Source organism: Triturus cristatus, chromosome 8 (genome assembly GCF_964204655.1).
Source record: "Triturus cristatus chromosome 8, aTriCri1.1, whole genome shotgun sequence".
Classification (NCBI taxonomy): Eukaryota; Metazoa; Chordata; class Amphibia; order Caudata; family Salamandridae; genus Triturus; species Triturus cristatus.
In genome coordinates this window covers 1,632,183,169-1,632,210,075 of record NC_140591.1, presented here as the reverse complement: position 1 = coordinate 1,632,210,075, position 26,907 = coordinate 1,632,183,169, and the positions used below count along the sequence as shown (strand labels likewise).

The 26,907-nt window shown below is 45.4% G+C and overlaps 1 protein-coding gene across 1 annotated transcript in view; it reads right to left on the bottom strand.

Moving 5' to 3' along the window:
• Positions 1-26,907, bottom strand: part of LOC146808461 (transient receptor potential cation channel subfamily M member 2-like) — a 3,976,112-nt gene that overhangs the window by 923,555 nt on the left and 3,025,650 nt on the right. The window contains exon 27 of the mRNA XM_085623954.1: positions 11,900-12,051. Within this exon, the coding sequence (XP_085480080.1) occupies positions 11,900-12,051 (152 nt within the window). The remainder of the gene's footprint in view (positions 1-11,899; positions 12,052-26,907) is intronic.

The window sequence follows — 26,907 nt, the reverse complement described above, 5'->3', positions numbered from 1 at the left end:
ACTGGTTCCTAATCTAGGTCCAAGGGTTTTTCCTAAGGTTTGTATACCTGTCATAGGGCTCAATGAATAAAGAACAAGTTACTTACATTTAGTAACACCTTATCTGGTAGAGACAGGATCTAGCCACCGACTCCTTACTTTAGAATCCACCCCAGGTGCAAGACTGGATTCGGAAATGTTTCCATAGCACGTCTGTGCGGCGGCACAGGTCATCGTGCGACTCCGTTATCGACGTTGTCCACCGGATGTGACGTTAATGGAGTCCATATAACCCCCTCGCCAACATCAGTTTCTTCCGTGACTATTTCCCGCACTTGAAACGTGGAGCCACAACTGAAACTGCCTATTTAACAGTGTGCTTAAACAAAAGACACTTATGTGTCAAATAAATACAGAATTCCAAACAAAAAATTTAATATATGAATATCTCAATGAAAAATCCCAAGGTGAAGGGAATTCCTACATCCACTATCACTGAATTCTCCTTATCTTCTCCTGTGTTATTTTAATTTTTTGAAGAAGAAGAAGACAAAACAATTAAGACCAAACAAGTCTCAGACTGCATATTAGGGAGGATGGGAGAGTTGTTCAGGAATCTGCGGCTAGATCCTGTCTCTACAAGATAAGGCGTTACCAAAGCTAAGTAACTTGTTTATCTGATAGAGACATCTAGCCCCAGACTCCTTACTTTAGAATCAAATGCCAAAGCCAGACCACCCCTGGAGGAGGCCCCACAAACTGTATCCATAAACGATTTCTTACTAAGACTAACCGATCCAGAAGAAGAGAATAGACCGGAAATTCATGATAATGTAGATGAGCAGAAACGTACCTAGCCATATAAAGTCCCCAGAAGGGGTCATAGGTATATAAAGCCGCAAGACACTTAAACACTGGGACATAACTTGCCCTTGTCACTAAGACCAAACGGCCTTAGAAGCTCTCACCTCACAATAACTGGGGACATTTTATAAGACAATAAATCATGGGAAAGGTATTACCCATGGCAATAACACTCTAACCATTTGGTTATATACTCAAGTCCGAACATCATGCAAGAACTTGTGAACCCAGACCAGCTGGCCGAGCACTGAACAACACCTGTAGGCCACAGAAGGGCAGACCTGCTCTGCAAACTACACAGAAATAATCTATACCCCATGGCGAAAACAAATGCTGAAATAGGAATGAAGTAGGAGGTAACATTTGCCCTTGTTGATAAAGAAGCAGTCCTTCCATACAAAAAGAACCAGAGATGCATAAGAATGTTCAGAATATAGAAAAAGAAGTAGAGATGGGCAAGGAACTCTAGAATATTCATTTTACACAAGAGAACATATGCATATATGGAGACATAGGAGTGCGTCAGTTTTTGTTTACGGAGGCAGTCAAGGCACATTTCAGAAATCTGCCAAGAACCAGGAGACAATGGCACAGGAGGACATGCCAAAACCCATTAATATAGAACAGTCCACCATTAAAGTCAATATGAGCAACGTGGAAGATAACAAAACCAAAACACCACCTGAGATGAACTCCGTCTGGAAAGATACATTTACTTTCAAATCGCGAGCACTGGCTGCAGACGACAAGTCTGAAGTGACTGAACAGATGGCTGACACCAGCCACTGCAAGCAAGAGACTACTTCCTTGTCACTTCCCCATGATCAGCGCATGCACAATATCAAACAGTTTCTCTGACCACAACGCAGTACGAACACGCTTAGCCTTAGGTTTGAGCTGCACCTGAACTTTGTGTGGCGCATGAAGCCCTCTTACTGTACATGGCCCAAGGATACATTCCACCTCCAGTCGATGGTGAGAGCCTTTGTAGAGGAAAACAAGGGAACCGTTACATCACCTGGCACGTTATGGGCATCAGGTAGAGCATAGTTGTGGGGTAAACTGAGGATGGGTTTGGGTGGCACTACAAAAGGACAAGGCACAGAGCAAGCAACATGACTAGGAACAGGATGCTATGCGGCTGGCAAGAGAGTATGAAATACCCCTTTGCAGAAAACACTACATAAACTGACCCAAGCTAAGTATGATTTAACATATGCCTGGAAAATTGGGAGTTCACGTGTCAGTACTATGGCCCTACTATTGTACCCCTAAAATGTGAACCAGACAATGTCACTGGTCATACTTTACAAGATCCAAAAAGAGTATACCAGAGAGGATATCATTATCCAAACGTATCACGAAATCCAAATCAAATTACAATGTCATTTGGTGTATTCTTTTTTTGTTGTATTTAAATGAATTATTAAAATATGTTTTGCATCACATAAGATTGGATTTGAGAATATGTTTGGATAATCATGTCCTCCTTGGAATACTTCTACTATCTCATGATTTGAACCGACTGGACGCAATCAACGCTGACCACACCCTCTCCAAACAGAGAGCCTATGAGAGAGGGGAGAAGGCAGAACCATTACTGGGCCTACAATTAAGACATTAGGGATAGGAAGCAAACCCTGATCCCCAACGCTGCGGACACAGTGACCGCCTTTATGGTGTTTCTTAAAGACATGTCATCCTCAGCCCTCAACGAGCCCTCAAGAGAGGAAGAATTTCTATTTCTTTGAGATTCCCCAAACTACCTCCAGGCCGAGCACACTTATTGGTGGGGAACATAACAAAGACATAAATGGGAAAAGTGATAGAAGAGTTACCAACAAGCACGACCCCAGGAGGAGATGGGTTTGTGTTGGAATTGTATAAAACAAGCAAGCATAAACTCATACCGTTGTTGGACAAAATACCCCAGCAAATACCCGAAGGGGAGATCCACTGCGACAGAATAATAACCCTAGAATATCCGATTTTAAAGCCTGAGAAAGACCCACTTAACTGCGCGAGTTTCAGACAAATCTCCTTAATATAAGAAGACATTAAGATTTCTGAGAAGATTTTTGGCAACACATTTCAAAAAGCATTTCCGCACCTTTTCCATCTCTCGCAAGCAGACTTTGTCCCACACCGATCTCCGACAGCCCACATGAGAGAGTCTCACATGTACTCTGACAGACGCGCGACGACATAGACTCAAAGGTTGTAGTCTCACTTGACTCTGAGAAAGCATTTGATCAGGTGAAATGGGGGTACCTGTTTAGAGCCTTGGAAACAAGGGGTATAAGAACAGAATTTATGACCAAAATAAGATGGCTCTATAAGAACCCATCAGCCAGAAATGGAAACAAATCAGCAGCCTTTGATATTATAAGAGGCACAATCCCCTTGCTATGTCTTCTGGCACCTGAGCCGCTGGGGACAGCAGGTGAACGCAAACCTCTACTTATCCGCAGACGATACCCCACAATCTCTGGGTATCATGATGACTAGAGGACTTGCTTTGTCTGACTTTGCCAGATGGTCGAATACAGTTACAGGGAAAGTCCAGATCGTTGACATGAACACTGCCACATGCTTTGCTCCGGTGTTTGCAATGGTCCTGCTAAAGACCCCTGCTGACATAGAAGGCAAGCTGAATAGAAAAATGTAAACATTTCTCTCGGAGGGAACAAGGCCACATTTAAAGAGAATCAGAGAAACTGCGCTTGCCACATATGGAAACGTACTGCCATTATCTCATCTTTCTCAAGTAAAATACTTGATGCAGGACGACCTGGACATACCGAGCTTTCATAAGGCATTCTAGGGAGGGAAGAGTGATGGGAGCACTGTATACATCTGACAAAAGGACATCAGAGACAGCAAACCCAGGCACCAACTCACCTCACTTTGCCTGACATAAAATGCATAGGAAAATAGGAACGTGTATCAGAATACATATGGGAGGACCCCATATGGTGAAATTAAATCTTACAACTAATGGAATCTGAAACTCATTCATTGGTCACATTTTGAAAGCCATGGTTTGGTCACCTTAGGGCATGTGGCTGGAGAGGTATTGCTCAAACCCTTGCGGAAATACACCAAGGGGGCGATTCACAAAGGTAATCTTAGCCAAAAGTCTAACTTCACGGCTTTTGGTATTCCCAGAAGTCACTTATGAATTTTGGTATTCACAAAAGTCATTTCTGACTCGTATCTTTATGTCCACACTCGGACCGGAATTTCCACACACGGGGTGGAATTTCCGCACCCAGGCAGGAAATTCCGCACTCGAGCCGGAGCCGGATAATCATCGTCTCCAATACTAAACACCTGTGCAAGTGCTTACCATCCCCGTCATGCTCCAGCTGAAACACTGCGGCCCAACAGCCAATCCCAGCCCTGCAGCACATATACAATCAGAGATGACATATACAAATCATCCAACATGTCTATGAATGTGTTTGTTGCTCTGCCCCTTGCCATGTGGTAAGAAGACTTAAGGAGGAGGAGGAGGAGGAGGAGAGTAGAGAGGATATTCAGACAAAGAATTAAGCTATTTGGGATGTCCAGATACCCTTTCCCTCCAGATGTCATCTTGGAGATGGTATGTGAATGGGAGCAGGAACTTGACTCTATGACCTGTCACTCCCATGCCATCCCAGCCTATCTCAAGGTACTTTCTGCTCTCCATTTCTTCTACAAAGGGTCTCCCGTTTCCCTGTCGCCATCTCTCAGGCAAGCCAGTCGCTGTGCTTGCATCAGGTACTGAGCTGCATCAATACAAGAGCCCACCTCTAATTACAAATGCCCCATACACTGGACAGGAGACAAAGGGCAGCTAGAGATTTCTATCTCATTTCCCGCTTCCCACGTGTGCAATTGATTGTACCCATGTGGCTCTGCAGCCACCCCACCGCATTGCACATATCTTTTGCAACAGACACCGATGGCATTCCATCAATGTTCAGGCTGTCGGTGATGCCAGTGGTAAATTAATTGATGTGCATGCAGTGTTTCTAGGCAGTACCTATGACAGCTTTGTATTCCACATGTCACCTCTTGCCCGGCAGATGGCTGCAGGAGAATTTGGCAACATGTGGCTACTGGGTAAGTACCAAGCACAAAACATGTGGGATATGTATACATGAAATGTATGAATGCCATCTCACATTAACAACCATTGTACAATATCAATGATCATGCCACACACACAGCCTCAACAGACACTGCCTGTACCAAAGAATAGATCATATTCTGTACGGATTTAAGAGGAAAATGTAACCTATTGCCCTATCTTCTCTCCTCAGGTGATGCTGGGTATGCACTCTCCCCTCAACTCCTCACACCATACAGACGTGCAACCACTGTACCTCAGCGTAGGTACAATAGGGGACACATACGAACTTGAGCTATCATAGAGCACACTTTTGGTCTGTTGAAGTCGCGTTTCAGATGCCTTGACCGTACAGGGGGTGTGCTGATGTACGTCCCTGAAGTAGTGTGCGAGATCATATTAGCCTGTTGCTTTTTGCACAACATAGCTTTAAGTCATGGCTTACACATTCCTCTTGTACCTCAGCTAGCTCTGATTCCGGGCAACTAGGCCATTGCACAAAACAAAGGTCAGGGTATGCAAGTCCGTGATCAGCTGGTTGACACTTTGTTTCACCTGAGCAAATTGTTGTGTTATGGACAAAATGTGGTTTGCAGTCTGTTGTCTATGATGAAAGTTGGAAAATTACGACTGAGTCCAAGAATTCCATCCTGAGACTGCAGTAAATGTATGCAAACCACAGCTGTTGACAGGAGTCGAAAGATTGGCCATGTATCAGGTCATATGCAGATGTCAGCAATCATTGTTGTTGATGTCCCTAAGGAATCCATTGACTCATAGGATAAAATGTATGTGCATGTGAAAGACCTCCCAGCGCCTTTTGAGAATGGGTGCCTGAATCAAAAAGGTGCCTAACAATTGCACTGTGGAGTATTTGCCCCCAACAGATTTCACTCCTCCAAAACTGAGGGGCCCCCAACATGAGCGATGATCCTGGTGAATCAGGCACCATGTGTCTGGGATACACAGCACTGCTTCCCCTGAATTTACCATAACACAATATTCGGCTATTGAGTTGAGCACAAATTATGGACTACATGTACCATAATGCAACATAGAAAACTCTTCTGGGATGTGATGTGCCTGCCCACCCCCTTGTCCCAGTCCAAACATTATTTAATGGTCTGTTCTAGCTTTTGTTTCATGTCTCTGATGTTCTCTTAATGTGTCATTTTAGGGTTCTCCGCTACAGAACAGGATGGCAGAGGATCTGTTTTGTAATGGAGGATGACTCAGAATGAATAGAAAATGGCTGTCAGCAACTTGCTGTGATGTATTTCCTGCCTACACTTCCTGTATGTCATTTCCTGTATAAAAGAATGGGTTCCGGTCCATTTCCGGAACTTCTGGAACAAATGCGTACTCTACGTATGCGGTGTGTAGGCTTCGTATACAGAGCCGACGTGCCGCTAACGGAAACTACGCTCCGCAAGCGGAGAGTACGCATTCGGGCTGGAAGTTGCAAAAACGGACTGGAACCCATTCTTTCATACAGGAAATGACATACAGGAAGTTGTTGTCAGCCATTTTATGTTCATTCTGAATCATCCTCTCTCACAGATCAGATCATCTGCCATCCCGCTGTTCAGTACAACCCTAAGTCCTCCCAACATGGCTGAGGGATATGAGGAGAAAGCACCCCTTTCAGTGAAACGGAATTAGACATACTAGCAGAGGGGGTGATATCTAAATTTCCACAGCTGTATGGGGGTCCTGAGGAACAGCTGAGCAATGCAGCGCGTGCCAGACTATTGGCCCCAATTTGTGAGTGCTGCCATGCAGTGGGCGTCCATACCCGTAAGGCCAGGGCATGCCGCAAGTGCTGATAGGACCTAAAACATTGGGCCCGGCACAATGCATCTATCGAAATCAGTGGGCACTCGTCTTCCGTGCCTCCTGGACATTCCTGAGTAGCTTAGACTCTGTCCCCTCTGCTTGCAGGTTCTTCTTATCTAAAAATCCACCTTTGAGTTCCTCCGGGCTCTTTTGTCTTCTTCTCCAGTGGCACTTTTCCTGAAGTACTCCATTGTGTCTACGGTGTTTTCCGCTGTCACATGTCACCTACGCACCCAGCTTCTCTGGTGTAGGTATCCTGGTTTTTGAGGTATCCACAAGTGGGGTGACTTTCCAACCTTCCATCTTCCACAGGGTTTCTTCAGGGTCCACTGGTAAGGACCCTTCTTCTTTAAAACTGCAACCGCGACTTACCTATTGACTAACATTGAGCATGCAGTTGTGTTCCCACTCTGGACACAACCTCCGTGGGGTTCCTAGATATTCACCTTGGGTGATTCCTTGGGTCCGCGGCCCTTCTACGTCTTCTCGGTCCAGCCTCGACTTAGGTCATGGTTCGCATTCCACTATTTTAGTATATGGTTTGGTCTCCCCCTGAAGACCACTGTGTATTTGTGCTACTTACGTGTTCTATTCTTAAAGTATTGTGTGTATTGTGAATATATCTCCAGGTAGGAGATATTGCAATGTGTTTGTGAGTGTTGGTAGTAAAATACATATTTATATAACTACACTGTGTGATTCTTTTTTACTTAACCTATTCCATAAGATTAAGTACTGGTAAAACAAGCTGCTTTACACACCTTCTGGACTAAGCCTGAAGGGTGCTCTTCACAGCTACCACTTAGAAAGTTTTCTAACGTTGTCTAAGACCACTTAAATCACCATAAGGTTGTCTGGATTACTGCAGGGTGCTACACTTACATAAGTGATCACCATATACGAAGCCAGCCTCTCACAGATGTTTTCTTCTGCCAGCCTGGCACTGCGGTCGGCGAACACAGCCAGCCTCTTGGGTGGATACTCCTATACAATTTGGAACTCAGTTGTGCAGGTGTCGTCCATGGTCTCAGAGGAGGTTCAAGCCGTACTCAAGCAATTGCTGATGGGAGGGATGAAGCCAAGGTCACCATAAGATGTATGGGCTGAACACAACAGACTTGATTGGTGGTTTCATATTCAGTGGCCCTTTAGCACCATACCTGGTTGAGAACCACTGGCTTTTCGGGGGATATCTAGGCTTTTCTCATGAACATGCCCTTTGATGGCTCCCTCCTGTTTAGTGAGAAAACCGACTTAGTGCTGAAGCACTTTTCAGGATAAGAGGGCTATGGCAATGTCCTTGGATTCATCTATGGCCCATCGCCAACCCCACTCTGCCCCTTTTGTGGCCAAAGAAGTAGTTTCCAACTGCGTCTCTATACTCCCAGCCACCAAATGCGGCAAGTTTTGCAATCTTTTTGTGGCCGAGGATGCGGTTACCACCGACAATATGGGACAGGTAGTCAGAAGTCAGGCTAGTCCACCACCCCTTAGAAGGCGCAGCATCCAAACTGTTTTAGTTTGGTCTCTGACCATCCTGTGCATCCAGTGGGGGCAGGATACACCATTACCTGCACCACTGAAGGTCAGTAACATCTGACCGTTGGGTTGTGCAGCTTTTCCAAAGGGGCTACTACCTCTTCCATGTGATCACCCCTACTCTCATTTCACCCCTTAAGACAAGCTGACTGAGTTCCACCTCTCCTTGCTCATCAGGAAGTGTTAGCTCTTTTGGCCAAGGGAGCCATTGAGAAAATGCCAGACTCAGAAATAGGTTGTTGTTGCTATTCACGCTACCTTCTTGTGCCCGAGAAAGATGTAGGCCTTCGTTCTATTCTAAACCCGTGCCTTCTCAACCAGTTCCTGAAAAAGGAGAAATTCAAGATGCTCATGTTCGTGCAGGTCTTGTCTAAACCCAGGCAGGTAACTCCACTCCGCCAGCGGAGTTTACGGAGTTTTGCCTAGTCCACGTTCTGTTGCGAACTCAGAGCTCAGTCAAAACTCCGTAGCGGAGCAGAGTTAGCTGGCCTCTCCACCCTCCCAAAATAATTATGAAGTAAGCACAAGATGTACAACCTAGGGGTTATCAAAGAAGAAGGACGGCGAGGATGAGGAAGGAGAGCGGCCATAGCGAGGAGGAGGCAGCCATGGCAGGTAAGTGCCTTTTTTTTTTTACATTATAATTACTTTGGGAGGGGGTAGGGAGCGGAGCAGATTTCCACCGAGTTTTTTTCCAATTTACGTGGAACTCCGCGTAGAGGCACTCCGCCTGCTCCGCCCACCCTTAGTCTTGTCTGACCTTGACCCAGGAGTATGGATTGTAGGGTTGAACTTGCAGGACGCATATTTCCACATCCCCATCGTTCCTGCATACAGATGTTACCTGCAGTTCACAGTGAAGCACAGCAAACCGAAAGTGCTCATGCCCCACCATTCAACACCTGGTGGGCTCCCTGAATGACAAACTCAGCTGTCGATGCCTAGCGGATCATGAGTGGCATCTCCATCTGGAGGTGGCGCAAGATCACTTCCTAGAGTGGGTAGCGACACCACCTCTCATGCCTATTAAGTGTCCCTCTGGACAGTGGGTGAAGCTAGGGATTGATATCATTGGGGCCTTATGATTCCCTACCTAGGGATGCAAGATATATTTAGTGCTGATCGACTTTGAGTCAAAATGGCCTGAGATCCAAATGGTCAGGGAGCTAAGTACCAGCATGATTGTGGAGTTTCATAGAGATGCCTACATGAAAGAAGTGTTTACTGAGGTTCAGGTTTCGGACAATGGGACGCAGTTCAAGAGTAATTAATTACAAGTATTCCATGATTCTTGTGGCATCACGCACCTGAGAAGTTCTCTGTACCACCCACAAACTAATGGTCTTGTGGAGAGAATTAACTGTGTAGTGGGTGAGTGTATCAGATGGGCCAAAAGAGGGAACAATGCTGTTGTGAAGTCCTTAAGTAGCATGTTGTGGTTCTACAGAACGATGCATCATTCATCTACTAAGGTGTCTTCTTTTGAGGAGTTGAGACGAAGGATGGCCAACATTAGTTTTAGGCCAGGGTGAATGACAAAATGGCTCAAGTCTGATGTGGCAAAATTGATGTCTATGGTAAAGGAGGATATGCCTGTGACACAAGAAAAACAGAAAAGTTTGGCACGATAAGAAGAGAGGGGTTAAAATGGTTCCTCTGGAGGTGGGGGACATGGTTCAAATAAAGTCAAATGGGAAGAAAGGAAAAAAACACATTTGGGGCGTCGGTCAGAGGGGAGAAGATTGAAGGAAGAGCTGTTCATGAAGGGGGCATTGGTGGAATTCTACCAAGGTGGTTAAAGTAAGTATGAAATCAAGTGATGTCTGCTTGGGGGACAAAATGCATGAAAAAACATTGGCTACCAAGAGTGGTGAAACCTCTATGTTGCCCAAGTGTGAGGTTTGAAGAAAAAGTTCTAGAGTTATTGTTACTCTGAGTAGGTTTCATACGTAACTCTTGCAAATCTTGTTTGTGATGGGACAGTGACTAGTTATATTCTTTCAGTTGGTTTTGGGTTTTATTTGTGTTATTGTTTTGGTGGTTTTGTGTTTTTTGGGATAAATGTGTAGTACTCTTGCTGTATTACGGTGCTTGTGGAATTTTAGGGTAAACATTATGTGTTAGTGTTCCTTAGATACTGTGTATGCTAAGAGAATGTGTTCTGAGAATGTTTATCTGTAATACGCAATGGTTGTTCCAGACGTGTATTGGTGGAGGAAACATTGTATGTGGTCCTCTTACCTGCTTAAAATGCTTTGCTTCCAGAGTCTTCACTACACTACACTATGTCAATGCTTTTTTTGAAAGTCAAAGGGTGGTAACCCTTGAAGCCCCAGAAAGAATTCAGTTTGGGTGCTAGATGGAAGGGTAGCCCAGATGGATTGCGTTACAAAGTCATGCTACACTTACTAACTAACTTGTCTCTTAAGACAAGACGTCATTTTTCAGTGTTCTATAGTACTCTGTATTCTGAAGTTTAGAATGTGAGGATTACCCAAGTACGATGAACTCTTTCAATTCTGAAATATAGGGAAATCAAAGCCTCTGGACTCACAATTGGTGGTCTCCTTTTTAGGATTTCTCCCAAAACCAGACTCAAGCCTCCCCTTGCTTTCTCACATTAACAAAATGGCATCTACTTGCCGGATAAGAATCATTCAGAAAACCTTACCCCCTACTCCCTCCATGTTCCAGGATTAACATTGGTTCTCGTTTTTTTACCCAGGGCGTGGAACAACATGTCATCACATTTAAGACCACAACAGGAGCACTTCAGTTTTTTAAAAAACAATTAAAAACGTACCTGTTCGGTCTTCAACAATAAGATCTTAGCAATTCATCTCTTACCATGTCCCTTTTTAATTTCCTACCATTCCTGTTCCTGACCCTCCATAATCTTGTGTTCAATTGCCAGGATGCCTCTTGACAGACCATATATATGCTATATAAATTTAAGATACAAAACATAACATAGTCCTACATTGATCAGTGTTTTTGTTTCATTCTATAACTCCTCATTCAGCATGTGAAGAACCTTTGATGTATCACTTGAATACTACTGGAGTTGGAACAGTAACCCAATACTAAATAAATGACTGGGCTTTACCCGTGTACATTTCTTGTGATTTGCAGGTAACAGATTCATTTGTTGAATATTTTGAATACCACAGGACTATGATCAGGACTGACACTTGAGGCTTGATGAAAGCGAAAGTCATCACAAGAAGCACTTTACGGCACCAGCACAAGAAACCACAAAAATATGCTAGATTGTGACAAAGAGTTCCAAAGTTGCCTTGTTGCTATGGCAGGAAGAGCACCTAAACAGCAAAACGTCCGTTTTCCTGGGACTGTGAAAATCTTTGCAGGGACACTGATTGTGAAGTACACTAAGTACTAAATGCACATGCTCTGTTTATGGAATCTTATATACAAATGAAACAAGTGCTTAATATAAAACAGGAAATGTGCGGTGAACAGTGTTTTGATAGAAAACACATCAGTCTTGGCAGCTCATCTCTGTAGGTGGAGAAGTTGTACCTTATTGCCAGGTTAGACTCTCACCTGCCATGGCACCAGTTCATCCGGCACTGGGAAGCGTTTTACATTGGAGCCGGGGTACATCAGCTGGCGGGAATGCATGTGGTATTCACTTTTGAAGTACTTAGGTATGTCACCAGAGGTTGGATCCTCAGCATCAATGGACTTCAGCTGCTCTGCAGGAAATAAAGGATATTAGTTAGTCCCAAAACACACCAGGCACCGGTTGCTGGAGGACTGTAAACAGTGGAATATGCAACAAGGGGGTCATAGACACCTGATACACTGAAGCAGACATTGCATACCAGCCTTGGAGACTACAGAGAATATCAGCATTACTTACTGGTAATCTTCATTACTCCAATTCCACATTCCACACACCAACACCTAAACCAGACGCGAGGCCCGCCTCAGTAAGGCACTTTCTCCCATCCTTCTTCTCTTTTTACTGCCCCATCCACCACCTGCTTTAATTACTTAAAGGGAAAGCTAATGACTTAAGGAAACTCCCAAGTTGTCCTCCCTCTAAAATCAGGGCAGAAAGGTCGAGTCGTAAGTGATGGGACGAGGAATGTGGAATCAGAGTAATGAAGATTACTAGTAAGTAATGCTGACATTAACATCTGCGTTTATCATATCATTTCTTACTAATGTAGACATGCACAAGCACAACATGTCTTTAACAAGGAACCAAGCACATGCTGGAATAATGCAGCAAATTAAGTTTAAATGAAAAACATGAACCTGTTTCAACCTTCAGACCATTCATGAAATATTCTTTAAACCCAAACCTTTGCTACCAAATTGTGGCTCAGCCCACTGGGCTAAATGTAATCTTTTTATTTTTCTTCAAACTTTATTTCTTGTTTTTCAGAAACAAAACAAACACAACCATAAAAACAAATGGTCACAGTGCTCATAACCAATATTTGAAGTTACATGTCACACATCCTGATGGTCAGTGAGAACAAGGTCAATACATTATGTAGTTTGAGAAAACATCAAGCCAGACAACATGTCTGTATTGCTTAACCACCAGACGACATGTCTGTATTGCTTAACCACCAGACATGTCTGTATTGCTTAACCACCAGACAACATGTCTGTGTTGCTTAGCTACCAGACAACATGTCTTTGTTGCTTAACCATCAGACAACATGTCTGTATTGCTTAACCACCAGACAACATGTCTGTATTGCTTAACCACCAGGCAACATGTCTGTGTTGCTTAACCACCAGACAACATGTCTGTATTGCTTAACCACCAGGCAACATGTCTGTATTGCTTAACCACCAGACAACATGTCTGTGTTGCTTAACCACCAGACAACATGTCTGTATTGCTTAACCACCAGACAACATGTCTGTGTTGCTTAACCACCAGACAACATGTCTGTGTTGCTTAACCATCAGACAACATGTCTGTGTTGCTTAACCATCAGACAACATGTCTGTGTTGCTTAACCATCAGACAACATGTCTGTGTTACTTAACCATATTGATTTCTTTTTCCTGAAGCTGCACCAAAAAAAAAGAAGAAAACACAGAGGAACAACCAATAGCGAGTAGTGCAATAGCCCCCCCCCTACAAAGTGCGAGAAAAAACAATGACAGTATATCCAAATCATACCCCCTCACCCCACCCCCGTGCGGTCCAGTACATCCAGAGTGTCCACCTACGCTGCCTTGTCTAACAGGTATTGTCTTTAGGGGCGCATTTTACCAGCATCACAGCATCATAATTATCAAATTGAGTGGAACAGTAGGCTAAATCAGGGTGCCAATCGTCAATAGTGGGCAAGGGGCCTCTCAACCACCTCATAGCCACTCTACGTTTGGCCAAGAGGAGACCAATAGCCGCCAGCTTGCACACGCCTTTAGGTGTCTGTTTATCGAACCCCAGCAAGGCTACTAATGGTGATTCTGGAATCGTGTGATCTCTGTTGCCATAATGAGATCGATTTGGTTTTATTAAAATGCCCAAGTCCATTGTGCGGGGGTGATTTCAAGCTCCATCACCTCTTCCCAATCTAAGCTTAGACTGCATGCCCTGACAGTGGAAGAGTGTATACAAAACAGATATTCCACCTTGTGGAACCTGCGCTTCTAGCAAGTATGTGAGAGATTGTAGCCCTTGGGGGCCCAGCAGGTCTGGACCCAGCAGGTCATGCATGCCGCTGGGAAATCTGAAAAATTGAAATTAATCTAGAGCCGTGATAGCAACTTGGTGCATTGTTTTAACCTTTCCCTCCTGGAAGATATCACCCAACACCTTGATATCCAACTTAGTCAGCGTGGCACAGACGGCACCGTCCTCCTTAAACAGGAGCCAGTCACACCATTGCAATATAAGGGAAGCTGAGAAAATTAGTTGTAATTGCTGCTTACTAGCTATTTTACTTAGCTGTCTGTGCTGCCCTATAATACCTCTCCATGTCGGGCACGTTTAGACCCCCCTCTGAATATGGTTTTGTTAGAGTATCCCACCTGACCCTAGGCTGTTTAGCTGCCCATACCAAGCACGACAGCAGAACCCGCAGCGTGCGGAAAAATGACAGAGGTAAACTGATGGGTATGTTTGTAAACAAGAATAAAACCCAAGAGAGCACCACCATTTTCATGAGGGCAATCCGACCAACCATAGATAGGGGAAGCTTAATCCAGGTCTCCGCCACCTCCATCAGTTTTTAGACCGCTCAAACATAATATTCGGAAAGCACAAGATCCGCATCAGTATGAATTTTAATACCCATGTACCTAACCGGGTGAATAGTCCATTCTAAAGGATGAGTAGTCTGTCCTGGGGTTGTACACGGTGAAGTGGAAATATGAGAGACTTATGCCAGTTAATATGGAGGCCTGAATGCTGACTAAAGCGCTCTACCTCTTGTAGCATTCGAGTTAAATTTTGCTCCGGCTTTCTTATATACAGGAGCGTGTCATCTGTATAAGCTGAAATCGTAAGGTTGCAGTTCTGAGACCAGATACCCCTATACGCGTGATTTTCGCGCATTGCGCAAAACAGGGGTTCCGCCACTAAGGCATACAGTAGGGGGGAGAGGGGCCAGCTTGCCTGGTGTCCCTGGTTATGTCTATTGTACGACAATACATGCCATTTATCCTCAAATGAGCCACCGGCTGGGAGAATAACACCTTAACCAGTTGTATAAAAACATCACCCACCCCAAACCTCTGGAGAACAGCGTACAAAAATCGCCACTCTATGGAGTCAAAAGCCTCAAACAGGGCTGTGGCCCTGACCTGCGGGATGATGCTCGCTATCGTGCCAAAGAGAGTGCGAAGGTTACTAGTTAAGGACCTCCTTGGCAGGGGACCCAGTTTGTTCTCGTCCCACCATCTTTGGAAGTAAGGGGGCTAGCCTGTTTGAGAATGCTTTAGCAAAAAGCTTTGGGTCCGTGTTTTTTTTTTTTTTTACATTTTTATTGGCATTTTGCAATTAACGATTATTGGTACAGTATAGTAGTATTCAATGGTGCATACACGGTGTTCTACGATATTTTGCATGAGTTGTGTATCTGCCACTTTCACCACTACGTGTGTCTCGTATACATTAACAAAATAGCAACAGAGAGTTACATTACATAGCATATTATCCCCTCCTCGGCCCTTCATTCACTGGCATCCAACAGTGATTCCTCATGTGGGGCTCACAGATATTACGGCGGAAAGCATTCCACCAGCCCCACACCCGAGTCCATTTATTGGGGCATCCCCTGTGATCATAGACTGATTTTTCTATTATCATTGCATTGTCCATATCTCGACACCATTGGTGATGGGTAGGAGTCTGTCTCGTTCCCCAGTGCTAAGCTATATTCCGTTTTGGCAGTCCTGAGTCGTATGGTTGAGATTCGTGGGCTCCCAAATGTTAAGAACGCATCTCTGGTTCCGCCGGAACCTTAACTCTAGTAACCTGCGAAATTGTACGTATAACCGCCTCCCAATAAGGTGTTATTTCCGGGCAGTGCCAGAGCATGTATAGGAATGTGCCTGATGCGCCACACAGTTTGTGTCTGTATTTGATAAAGACAGTGGCCGGTATGAGGAACACTGTTCCAGGGGTTTTCCAGGATTCAATATAGTGTAATGATTGTGGCTCCTCTCATTGAGGGTGGCATGATACCTGTTTTAGCCATCTCTTCAAAGACGTTCACTAAGTGTGGAATCAGTTTATCTTGATAAGCCTTGTAGAAGGCCACCGTTAAACCATCCGCCCCAGGGGCCTTTTCGCTGGGCATGGCATTCAGTGCGGCGCTAATTTCTGTGGGTCACAAAGGGCCGATATGATGTTACCTGTCGCTATTGGTCCACCAAGTCTTAGTAAGGTGGGCTAAATAGTCTTCACCAGAGTCAGGTGTGGCTGTTCCCCTAGAAGTTTAGAGGCATGCATAGTATTCAGCAAAGGCGTCCAAGATGGCTGGTGTACTGTCCACTAAGATCTGTCGTAAACACCAATAATAAGGGTATCACCCCTATTAGGCCTGATTGTCGCCGCCAAGGTGGCACTGGGTCGATCCCATTCTGAGTATACCCTAGTGACCACGTATTTCCCCAGATGAGTAACTTCGTCCGCTGCAAACTCGTTGTATGCACTAATTTTTTATCGGATCTGCGCTAAGATCTGTGGATTACAAGTGTCCTGCAACCTACCCTCCAACTCCTTTAATTCTCTTTCGATATTACTTAATTGGGTGCGGATAGATTTGAGAACACCAGCATGTTTAAAGATTGTGATATCTCTAATATAGAGCTTGAAGGCCTCCCAAATGGAACTCATCGTCGTTACACTACCCAGGTTGGTAAGGAAATATTCATTGAATGCAGTTCCGAGTTTTGCACGGAAAACAGCGTCCAGCAGAGAATACTGTGGGAATCTCCACACCCTCTTGTGTCAGAAAGCATCAGGGAGTACTATTTTCAAAAGAATGGGAGAGTGGTCTGAGAGAGTACGGGCCAAATGTGAATAGGATTGTATAGAGGAAAGCAAGGTGCAGGAGGCAAACCAGTAATCAATCCTTGTATGAATATCGTGTGCAGCAGAGTAGTGTGAGTATTCCCTACCCAATGGAGACAGGTGTCCCCACACGTCCCTTGGCTAAATTTAATCTTTTGTGATTATTTAAAGTAGAAGACCTTCCCCAAGTCGTAGTACAATCAAGGTGTCACATTTTCTGAATTAGTTGATCTGGTAGAGAATCTATCTAGCTGCAGATTCCTTACAGCCCCACCCATGCCTCCCTGCTGTGCGGACTAATGTTGTAGAGCTAGGGTTACTCCCCTGTTCAGGCCCATAGTTTTGCTCAGGATTACGTCAGTTACTTCATGGTTCCGCACTTCTGGCATGGAAAAAATGAGAAGTACTGATGTTTGCGCGCCTGGGTGGTGCCTATATATGCACCGCAAAGTCATAACGATGTATCTGTAAGATTCTCTACCAAATAATACGTTTCCGAAGGTAAGTAACTTGTTCATCTGATAGAGACTTCTAGCTGCAGATTCCTTACCATTGAACTAGATACCCAAGCCATACCATCCCGGAGGTGAGTTGTAGACCAATACCTCAAACTAGGAAATCCTGCAGGACTGAATGGTCAAAATGCCCTTCTCTGCAGACTTGTTGTCCAGGCAGTAATATTTAGTAAACGTGGGCAATGATACCCACGTTGCTGCCTGACAGGTGTCTAGGACTAGTACACCACAAGCTAAAGCCGTAGCCGCAGCCTTTTACCCTGATGAAAAGGGCCTTTAATTCCTCAAGGGGCTGCTTCTATGCGAGGGCATAGCAGATCCTAATGCAGAGAATGATCCAACGAGAGATGGTCCTTTTCTGCATGGCCCTTCCCTTCTTAGTTCCCACGTACTCCACAAAGAGGTGGTCGTCCACCCGGGAACTCTTCAGTGTGGTCACGATAAAATGAAAATGCTCTTTTTGGGCCCAGTGGGCGGAGACGCTCCTCTTCCTTAGAGGTATGCGGGGGAGCAAAGAAGGTAGGCAAAGTGATGGATTGACCCAGATAAAATGGGGTCACAACTTTCGGCGCAAAGGAATCCCGGGTGCGAAGCACCTCTTTGTCTGGAAAAGACATCAGATAGGGAGGCAAGCAAGATAATACCTGCAACTCAAAAGCTCAAAAGCCTGATTAGACAGTTGTGGAGCAATTCAAAGGAAGCGCACATCAGGAAAGTGACAACCAGGTTTAGGTCCCCTGGGGCATAAAATAGGTGCTAGAGACCTTTCCGGAACATATGCACAATAGGGGATTTGAAAATGGATGGCTGATCTGGCAACCACAGAAATGCTGAAATGGCAGAAAGATACCTTTTCAACGTGCCAAAAGCAGAGCTCTGCAGCGCTAAGGCAAGTATAAACAAGAGAACCTGGGGCAAGGGTGAACATGTTTATCTGCACACCGTGCCACAAACTTTCTCCAATTACAGACATATATGGTCTTGGTGGAGGGATGGCTGACTGCCAAGACAACATTGCAGACCTCAGGCAGTAGGTTGAAAGCTGTCAACTGTGGCAGCTCAATCTCCACCCATGTAACAGTAAAATAGCAGTATAAAAGCTTAAGGGACTATCTTCCTTGAAAATCAATAGTATTTAGTAACCAGTCAACCTCATTAAAGAAGATCCAAACTTCAGCCAATCACATCATAGACCCAGAGTTTCCATGCCCTGCAGGGCCACCATACCTCAGATTTAGAACACGAGTGCAGTTAGTAAAATAACAGAGATATGGAAGGTGCACCTGGAAGGGGAGGACGGGGGGCCGCATGGAATCTATCAAAGATATCAATACTGGATAACCACAGTGTACAGGTGTAGGAAGGTGGAATCTGACTGCATAGTTGCCCCCACTTTTTTTCCTGGTGTTTTGCTGCTATTCAGGGCCAGGTCTATCTGCTTTCTCATTAAAATGGTTTCCATGTACCTTAGGTACACTCCAGATTGGATTCTGGGGTACCCTTGTGAGTCCCTAGTATATGGTATACTATGTACCCAGGGCATAGGTACCCCAGAGGCCTACCAGAGGCTGAAGCATGTATTGTGCCACCCCTGGGCAGCCTTTTAAAATGACACAACAGATCTGCTACTGCAGCATGGATAAGGTGGTGCATACACCCCTTACTGTGATATAGGTTACCTGTATCACTACACATATACACACATATAACCTATAAGTCACTCCTATGGCAGGCCTTATCAATCCTGAAGGCAGAGTGCTTGGTTCTTATGTGCGAGGGTGCCCCTGCATGAGTAGAGCCCCTCTGCAGCGTCCGAAGCCCCTTCTCTGATGCTGTTTGTAGTGCAGCCTGACCATATACTCTTAGGTGCATTATAACATCGCGGTAAATGCTAACTTTGGGAAGGCTGCACGGAAACATGTTGTGTTTGGTGTCAAACACTTTGGAATCCTGCCCCCCACCAGTTCTGGCGGCGGGGGTAGAATTCCACCCTTCTAGAGGGAGAGATATGTACCCACCGGTACACCCGGTATTAACGTAACTGAGCCCTGGCATCACAAAATGGATGCTGCAGCCACAGACACGGGTCTGGCCTCCTGCTGCTGACCGAAACTCCGGCAGGGGAGGCCTGGACAATAGGTTTCCTGTCACAGGGAGGTGTAACCACCTCCCAGAAAGGCTGATGTGTATTGGGGCTGGGGGGAGCACTCTCAGAGTGCTTTGAAGTCCTGCACTGGGGGCACATGTGGTGTCCCTGTGCATAGTCCAGCTCAAACGGGTTCAGGGGCTACCAGCCCCTGCTCTGGCGCCAAACTGGACAAAGGAAAAGGGTGTAGCCACCCCTCTTTCCAAACCCTCCCATAGGTGGGTCCCTAGAGTAAGTCCAACCCCTTTCTTAGGTATTAGTAAGGAACCCCTGGCAACAGGAATTTAGATATACCTGGACGAAACTCTGTAGCTGAATCCTGGAACATCGACGCTCTACTAAAGACTAGAGGACTGAAGAAATCTCCCTTGGGGTCAAGGAGTGACTCCCCTGCTTGGCAGGCACCAACGAAGCAATTTGCCGGTCTGCATTTCCGAAGCTCCCGCCGGACTCCGAAGTATTTGCAGCCCAGGAAGAGGATGTCCAGACATCTCAGAGGCCGACCCGAGTCCCCAGCAAAGCTGAGACCCGCAGCTCTTGTGAGTAGAGTGGAACCGTAACTCCTGGTCACCGTGCACTTTTGCAAGTGCATTGACTTCTCGATGTCTCTTGAAGGTGTGCTTGGGGTTACTTGTAGCCCCCACCTCGAGCAGAGAATCCACCGAAGATTGTTGGCCTAGTCACCTCGAGTGACCCGTGGGCCGCCATTTTGTGTTTCCGCTGGAGGCTCCTTCGCGATCCCTGGTACGTCAACTGGTGGGTCCCTGTGAAGGCAACTTTGATTTTCCTAGGGCTTCCCTGGTTGCTCCAGACGTGCCCTGACTCCCAACCAAGTAGTGAGTCCCACAGACCTTGCTGGTCGGCACTGAAGCATCTTTCTCCGTGGGTTGCTGTTGCCAAGGCTTGGTGAGTCCAATCCGGACCCCGACGCTGCAGCACTCGACATCCTTCGTGGGACAGCTCGATTCCAGCTCGTGGTCGTCCTCGATGCCTCCTGGTCCTCGTGGCTGAAGAGTCAAGCTTCACTTTCTTCACCTGAAACACCCGACATCGGTGGGCATTCGCCTATCGTCCTCCTGGTCACTGGCTAGTGACCCAGTCTCTTTCCCCTCTGCTTTCAGGTTCTTCTCGACTTCAATCCGGGCTTGGATCTCTTCGGACACTTCACATCTTCCCGGCAGCAGCACTTCTTCACTGGCTCCCATTGAAATCGACGACGCGACCGACACCATTTGACACCTATGCACCCGGCTCCCCTGGGTGAGATAACATGAGTACTCTGGTGCTCCCATGGGTGTTGACCCTAGAACTTCCTAAGTCCGAAAAGGTTTGGTCCTGACTCATTTCTAAGTGTTCCTAATCTTTTAAAATCTAACCGCGACTTTCCCCATAGAAGCTAACGGGAGCTCGTGGCTGTGTTCTCACACTGCACACAGCCCCCGTGGGTCCCCTGTGTCACTACCTTGGGGTCCCAGCGATTTGGGGTCCCAGCAATTCTACAGGCTCTAGGCCTTGTGTCTAGTTAAGTTGTGGTTCTTATACTACTATTTTTGTATATGGTTTGGCTCACCGCTGGGGCCTAACGTGTATTTGTGCTATTTTACTGTCATATTTGAAGTGTAACTTATGTGTTTTAAGCTCTAGCCTCATAAAGAGACTAGGAGGGTGTGTTTAGAAATAAATACATATATTTTATATATATACCTGGTGTGGTTGCCTTTCATTTAGCCATTCAAGAGATTATAGACTGGTAAAACAAGCTGCTTTACATTCCTTCAAGACTTAGCCTGAAGGCTGCTCTCCATAGCTACCACTAGGATACCTTTCAATAAAGGTCTTTAACCTATCATCAATAAGGGGTTGTTTGCCGCCTTCCTCGAGACAAACAGATCCCTCGACCCATCGCAGTCCGGCTTTCGAGCCAACCACAGCACCGAGACCGCACTGATCGCAGCCACCGACGACATCCCTGCTCGACAACGGGGAAACAGCAGCCCTCATCCTCCTGGACCTCTCGGCAGCGTTCGACACTGTCTGCCACCGCGCCCTAGTACAACGCCTCAGCAACATCGGGATCCAAGAGAAGGCACTGAAGTGGATCATCTCGTTCCTCACCGGAAGAACTCAGAGAGTCCGTCTCCCCCCGTTCAGATCCGAGGCCACCGAAGTCATCTGCGGCGTACCACAAGGATCATCCCTCAGCCCAACCCTCTTCAACGTCTACATGAGCCCCCTCGCAGCCATCACACGCCAACACAACCTCAACATCATCTCCTACGCCGACGACACCCAGCTGATCCTCTTCCTCACCAACGACCCCGACACTGCCAGAACCAGCCTCCAGGAAGGGATGAAAGACGTCGCCGAATGGATGAAGAACAGCCGCCTGAAATTGAACTCAGACAAGACGGAAGTCCTCATCCTGGGTTCATCACCCTCCGCCTGGGATGACTCCTGGTGGCGTGCCCTGGGCGCCACTCCCAAGCCAACGGACCACGCACACAACCTGGGCTTCATCCTGGACTCCGCCCTCTCGATGACCAGACAAGTCAACGCCGTCTCATCATCATGCTTCAACACCCTACGCATGCTACGTAAGATCTTCCGATGGATCCCCACCGAAACCAGGAAGACGGTCACCCAGGCACTCGTCACCAGCCGACTGGACTACCGCAACACCCTCTACGCCGGAACCACAGCCAAACTTCAGAAAAGACTCCAACGCATCCAGAACACCTCTGCACGACTCGTCCTGGACATCCCCCGACACAGCCACATCTCCGGCCACCTGAGAGACCTGCACTGGCTCCCCGTCAGCAAGAGGATCACGTTCAGACTCCTCACCCACGCACACAAGGCTCTCCACGACCTGTGCCCCAAGTACCTCAACAGCCGCCTGACCTTCTACACGCCCACCCGCCAGCTACGATCGACCAGCCTCGCCCTCGCTGCCGTACCACGCATCCACAGAGCCACCACCGGAGGAAGATCCTTCTCCTACCTGGCAGCCAAGACCTGGAACTCCCTCCCCATCCACCTTCGGCTGACCAAGGACCATCTCTCCTTCAGGAAGCAACTAAAGACCTGGCTCTTCGAGCAGTAACGGACCCCTCTCCCCCCAGCGCCTTGAGACCCCCCGGGTGAGTAGCGCGCTATACAAATGCTATGATTGATTGATTGGTTTGGACTGGTACACGGTGCCCACTATAACTAGTGGACAGCATATACCAGGCCAACTTCTCACAACAGGTAAGTAACTTGTTTTTTCTCCAGTATTGAATCTTTTATAGATTCACATGCTTGAATCAGACTAGTAAGCGGTATATAATGATAAATGGAGGTAGGAAAAACAGGTGAACCATCTCACCATGTGAGCATAGCATTATAACCAGAATCGCAAACAAATATTATTACCACTGCATATATAGAATGAACATATATATATGCCGCAATTTGGATGGAGTAGCATGGCAAGTGCTTTTACTGACTGCCCCCAGAGTATTTGCCAGGACGAGTAATGGAGGATGTAGACATCGTGGGAGGTATTGGTCTTGACGCGAGGAAGTCTGTCGACTTTCAGCGCGGGGTTAATGTTTTCCCGTGTCTCGACATGCCTCACTCAGCAGTCACTTCTGCATTATTTCCTTTCATTAAGCAACGCCGTGTATAATAGTTTGTGTGCCAAATGGATCATTGAAGCCGTTTAGCAGTTTGTACATTACTATGATGTGGGATTATGGGACTAGTAGGCCCTGCCTGCCTGAATTTACTGTTTTCAGGTGGATTATACACACTAATTAGAATATACTATGTGACTTCGTTTCCTACATAGGCACTGTTATTTTATGAATTTCAAACAGTATCTGCGTTGGTTTATCAGAGCTCAGTTTGGGATTAAGCAGCTATGTGCTATTAGCAACGTAATGTGGTTTTACTGACAGAATACTATGGCGTTCCTCATGCCATGTATTCAGCAACATGATTTACATATTTAATATTACATATTATTTATTTTGTAAGTGCTACCTGAGAAGGTTTGCGCTATACTTTTTAAAGTTTTGGTATAACATCAGTGGTAGTTCCATCATAATGGATGCAAAGGTTATACATTTCTAGTGCTATATAATAATTTTACAAATCATATATATATAAGTCGGAATTTGAATATCGATTCCGAAAAGCAACGACAAGCGGAGAAATAAGCTAACCGCGTACTGCGAGTGGAGGTGAAGCCGGCATCGGAGGATGCGAACGCATTTCCAGACTCCGGTCGGTAAGTGTAAGAGTAATCAATTTCCCGCATGAAATGTATAGTTGAGCCTCTGTCCCGTTTGGCACCCATACAAGATCTGGACCACTGTTAGAACCCCTATGAACTGTGCACGCGAAGGACATTAGTCAAATAATTATGTCCAGTATCGAGGAGAGAGAATCTGTGGCAGCAGATATTTTCAAATCCGCGAGCGAGACATCGGCCAGAATCGACAATACCATAGTGTCTAATCTTCCCACCAGCAACTTAAAACTTCTGTATCAGCAATTAGAAAAAACGCAAGAAAGAGAAATAAGAATATGGTGGGAGGCTACATCGCTGCAACGCTATATAGATTGCAATAGAATCCCCAGAGGTTTACAGATCTTTACTGTACCATCTTATGAGAATCCTAATCCAGCACTTTTGAAAGAATGGGCGGACTATACTGCAGATTCAGCAAAAGGGATGGTGCAAATTTTAACAAAACATGCCTGGAGCGACCGAGAGAAATATCTGGCAGAAATTCGAAGATTGGAAGAGATGATTTATTAAAGATAAAGATGTGAAATCCAGTGAAGACTTGAGGAGTGCAATGATGAAGAGATTGAAAGACTACGAAGCGGGCATAAGGAAAAGAAAACAAACCAGCGAGATGAGCAAGATTATAGAACAGGCCGTGTATTGACATTTGCCCGCAAATTTGATGCAACAAGGAAAAGAATGGCGCAGGGCACATCGGACACTGCCAATAGAGATACTTCCGAATCAGATCCTGATGTTTCAGAGGGGGAGCAAATAACAAATCAGAGAGAAGGGGAAAGACCTACAGAGTCTCCCTTTTTTCATGAGTATCAGGTCATCAAAGAAACAAGGCAAAGACCCCCACAAAGAACCCACCCTCCCCAAACCAAAGAATTAAAAGGAAGGGCAGGACAAGGAGGGGTAAGAGGGGAAGAAACATCTTTAGCATCACCAAGAGTGACACGAAGCAGAGGCAGGAGAGGCAAATGGTAAAGAACATCGAAGACAACACAGTTATCAATTTGTCAGATAGACCATTGAGCCATGATGAGCTAACAGTTTTGAAGAAAGGCCTAACGTTCTGTCCAATTGCCGAATTTGACATGGTACAAACAAGAATTGATTTGTTTAAATATATAAAGACACTGAAACTGCAAAAAATCTTCATAGTACATCCAAGAATGGAGAGGATTGATGAAAGACAAGACAATCCAGAGGAACTGTCAGGAAATGATTTAGAGACTCTATTCACTTTACAATCTATGGCACTAACGCAGGTAGAAACAATTGATGTGACAACAACAAGCTTAGAAATGGCGGGGATAACCCAAATCAGAAACCCCAGTAATCTAAAACAGAAATCTATAATGCTACCAAATACTCAACACGATGCCATAGATGTTTTCAATGAGGCTATACTTATGGATTTACAGAAACTGACAAAACCATCATATGGAAACAAGAAAAAATGTTCCAACATTTCAAGAAGGGAGTGGGAGGCCATAAAATCATTGAAGACCGACCCAAAGATTGAAATCAAACCTTCTGATAAAGGGGGAAATGTGGTGGTATTCAATAAAGAAATTTATGAGCAAGAAACTCTGAGACAGCTGACAGACACAAACTGCTATGAAGTGATTAAAAAAGCAGAATATGTAAAATGTACAGTGGAATACCAAAACATCTTAGAAGGCTGGAAAAATGAAGGAATGCTAATTGAGGAAGAATTTTTATTTCTCCAATGTGAATCACCAGTTATACCAACCTTTTATCACCTTCCCAAAATCCATAAGGATGTAACAAACCCTCCGGGAAGACCGATAGTGTCTTCTATTGGCAGTCTCTTGGAAAATACTTCAAGATTTATTGACACTTTTTTAGCCCCACTTGTGAAGGACTTGGCATCATATGTGAAAGATACACAGGACTGTTTAAGACTCATGGACAACATAATGTGGGAACCAGATATGCTTTTGATCACATTAGATGTGACCAATTTATGCACATGCATACGCCACGAAGATGGCATTTCAGCCACAAAATGGTTTTTAGATAAGAAACCATTGAAATACCACAAACATAATGAAATGTTGTTAGACATGATAAAGTTCTGTTTGTATAACAATATCTTTCTTTTCTCAGGTAAACTTTATAGACAAAAATGAGGGACCGCGATGGGCACATGCTTTGCCACCAGTTACGCGAATTTATACGCGGGCTGGTGGGAGAAGCGCGTGGCCTGGGGCAATAGCCATGAACACTGGATGGACAAGATCATGATGTGGACAAGATATATAGACGACCTCTTTGTCGTTTGGCGCGGAGACCGCTCCTCGGCTGAGGAATACGTGGCCGCGCTGAACGACAACGAGTGGCACCTTAGATTCACTAGTACGATTAGTGCGACTTCTGTTAACTACCTGGACCTAGAAGTTTTTGTGGAAAATATGATTTTACAAACACGGCTATATAGAAAGCCTACGGCGGGCAACGCCGTATTACATGCAACGAGTCACCATCCTAGAAGTCTAGTACGAAGTATCCCTTTTGGTGAGCTTCTTCGCCTGAAACGTAATTGTTCGGACGTGGGAGACTACCAAGGGGCTAAAGTTGAAGCCGTGGCTAGGTTCAAGAGTAGAGGCTACTCAGATAATGTTCTGAGGGAAGCTACGGAAAAGGCAGCAAAGGTGTACAGAAAAAATTTATTGACAGCAAAACCAAAAATGAAAAAAGATGAACCTGCCAGAATGATTACAGATTTGAATGTCAAATCGGGAGAATTGGTGCACATTTTTAACAAAAATTGGCACATCTTAAATACTTATAACATCTTAAAAAGACATCTCCCTGATCATCCATCTATCACCTATAGGCGCTGCCAATCACTTGGGGATCATCTTGTCCATAGTCATTTCTCCAATCCATCGCAATCTCGAAAAACCATAAATGTTAAGGGCTTTTATCCTTGCCTTCATTGCAAAGCTTGCAAGAATAGCAAGAAGGTATTAACATATAAAGGAAGGCCAGATGACACAAGACCAACAAGGGAAATCAAAAGATTTTTAAATTGCAACTCTGATTTCACTGTATATTGCTTAGAATGCCCATGTATCAAACGAT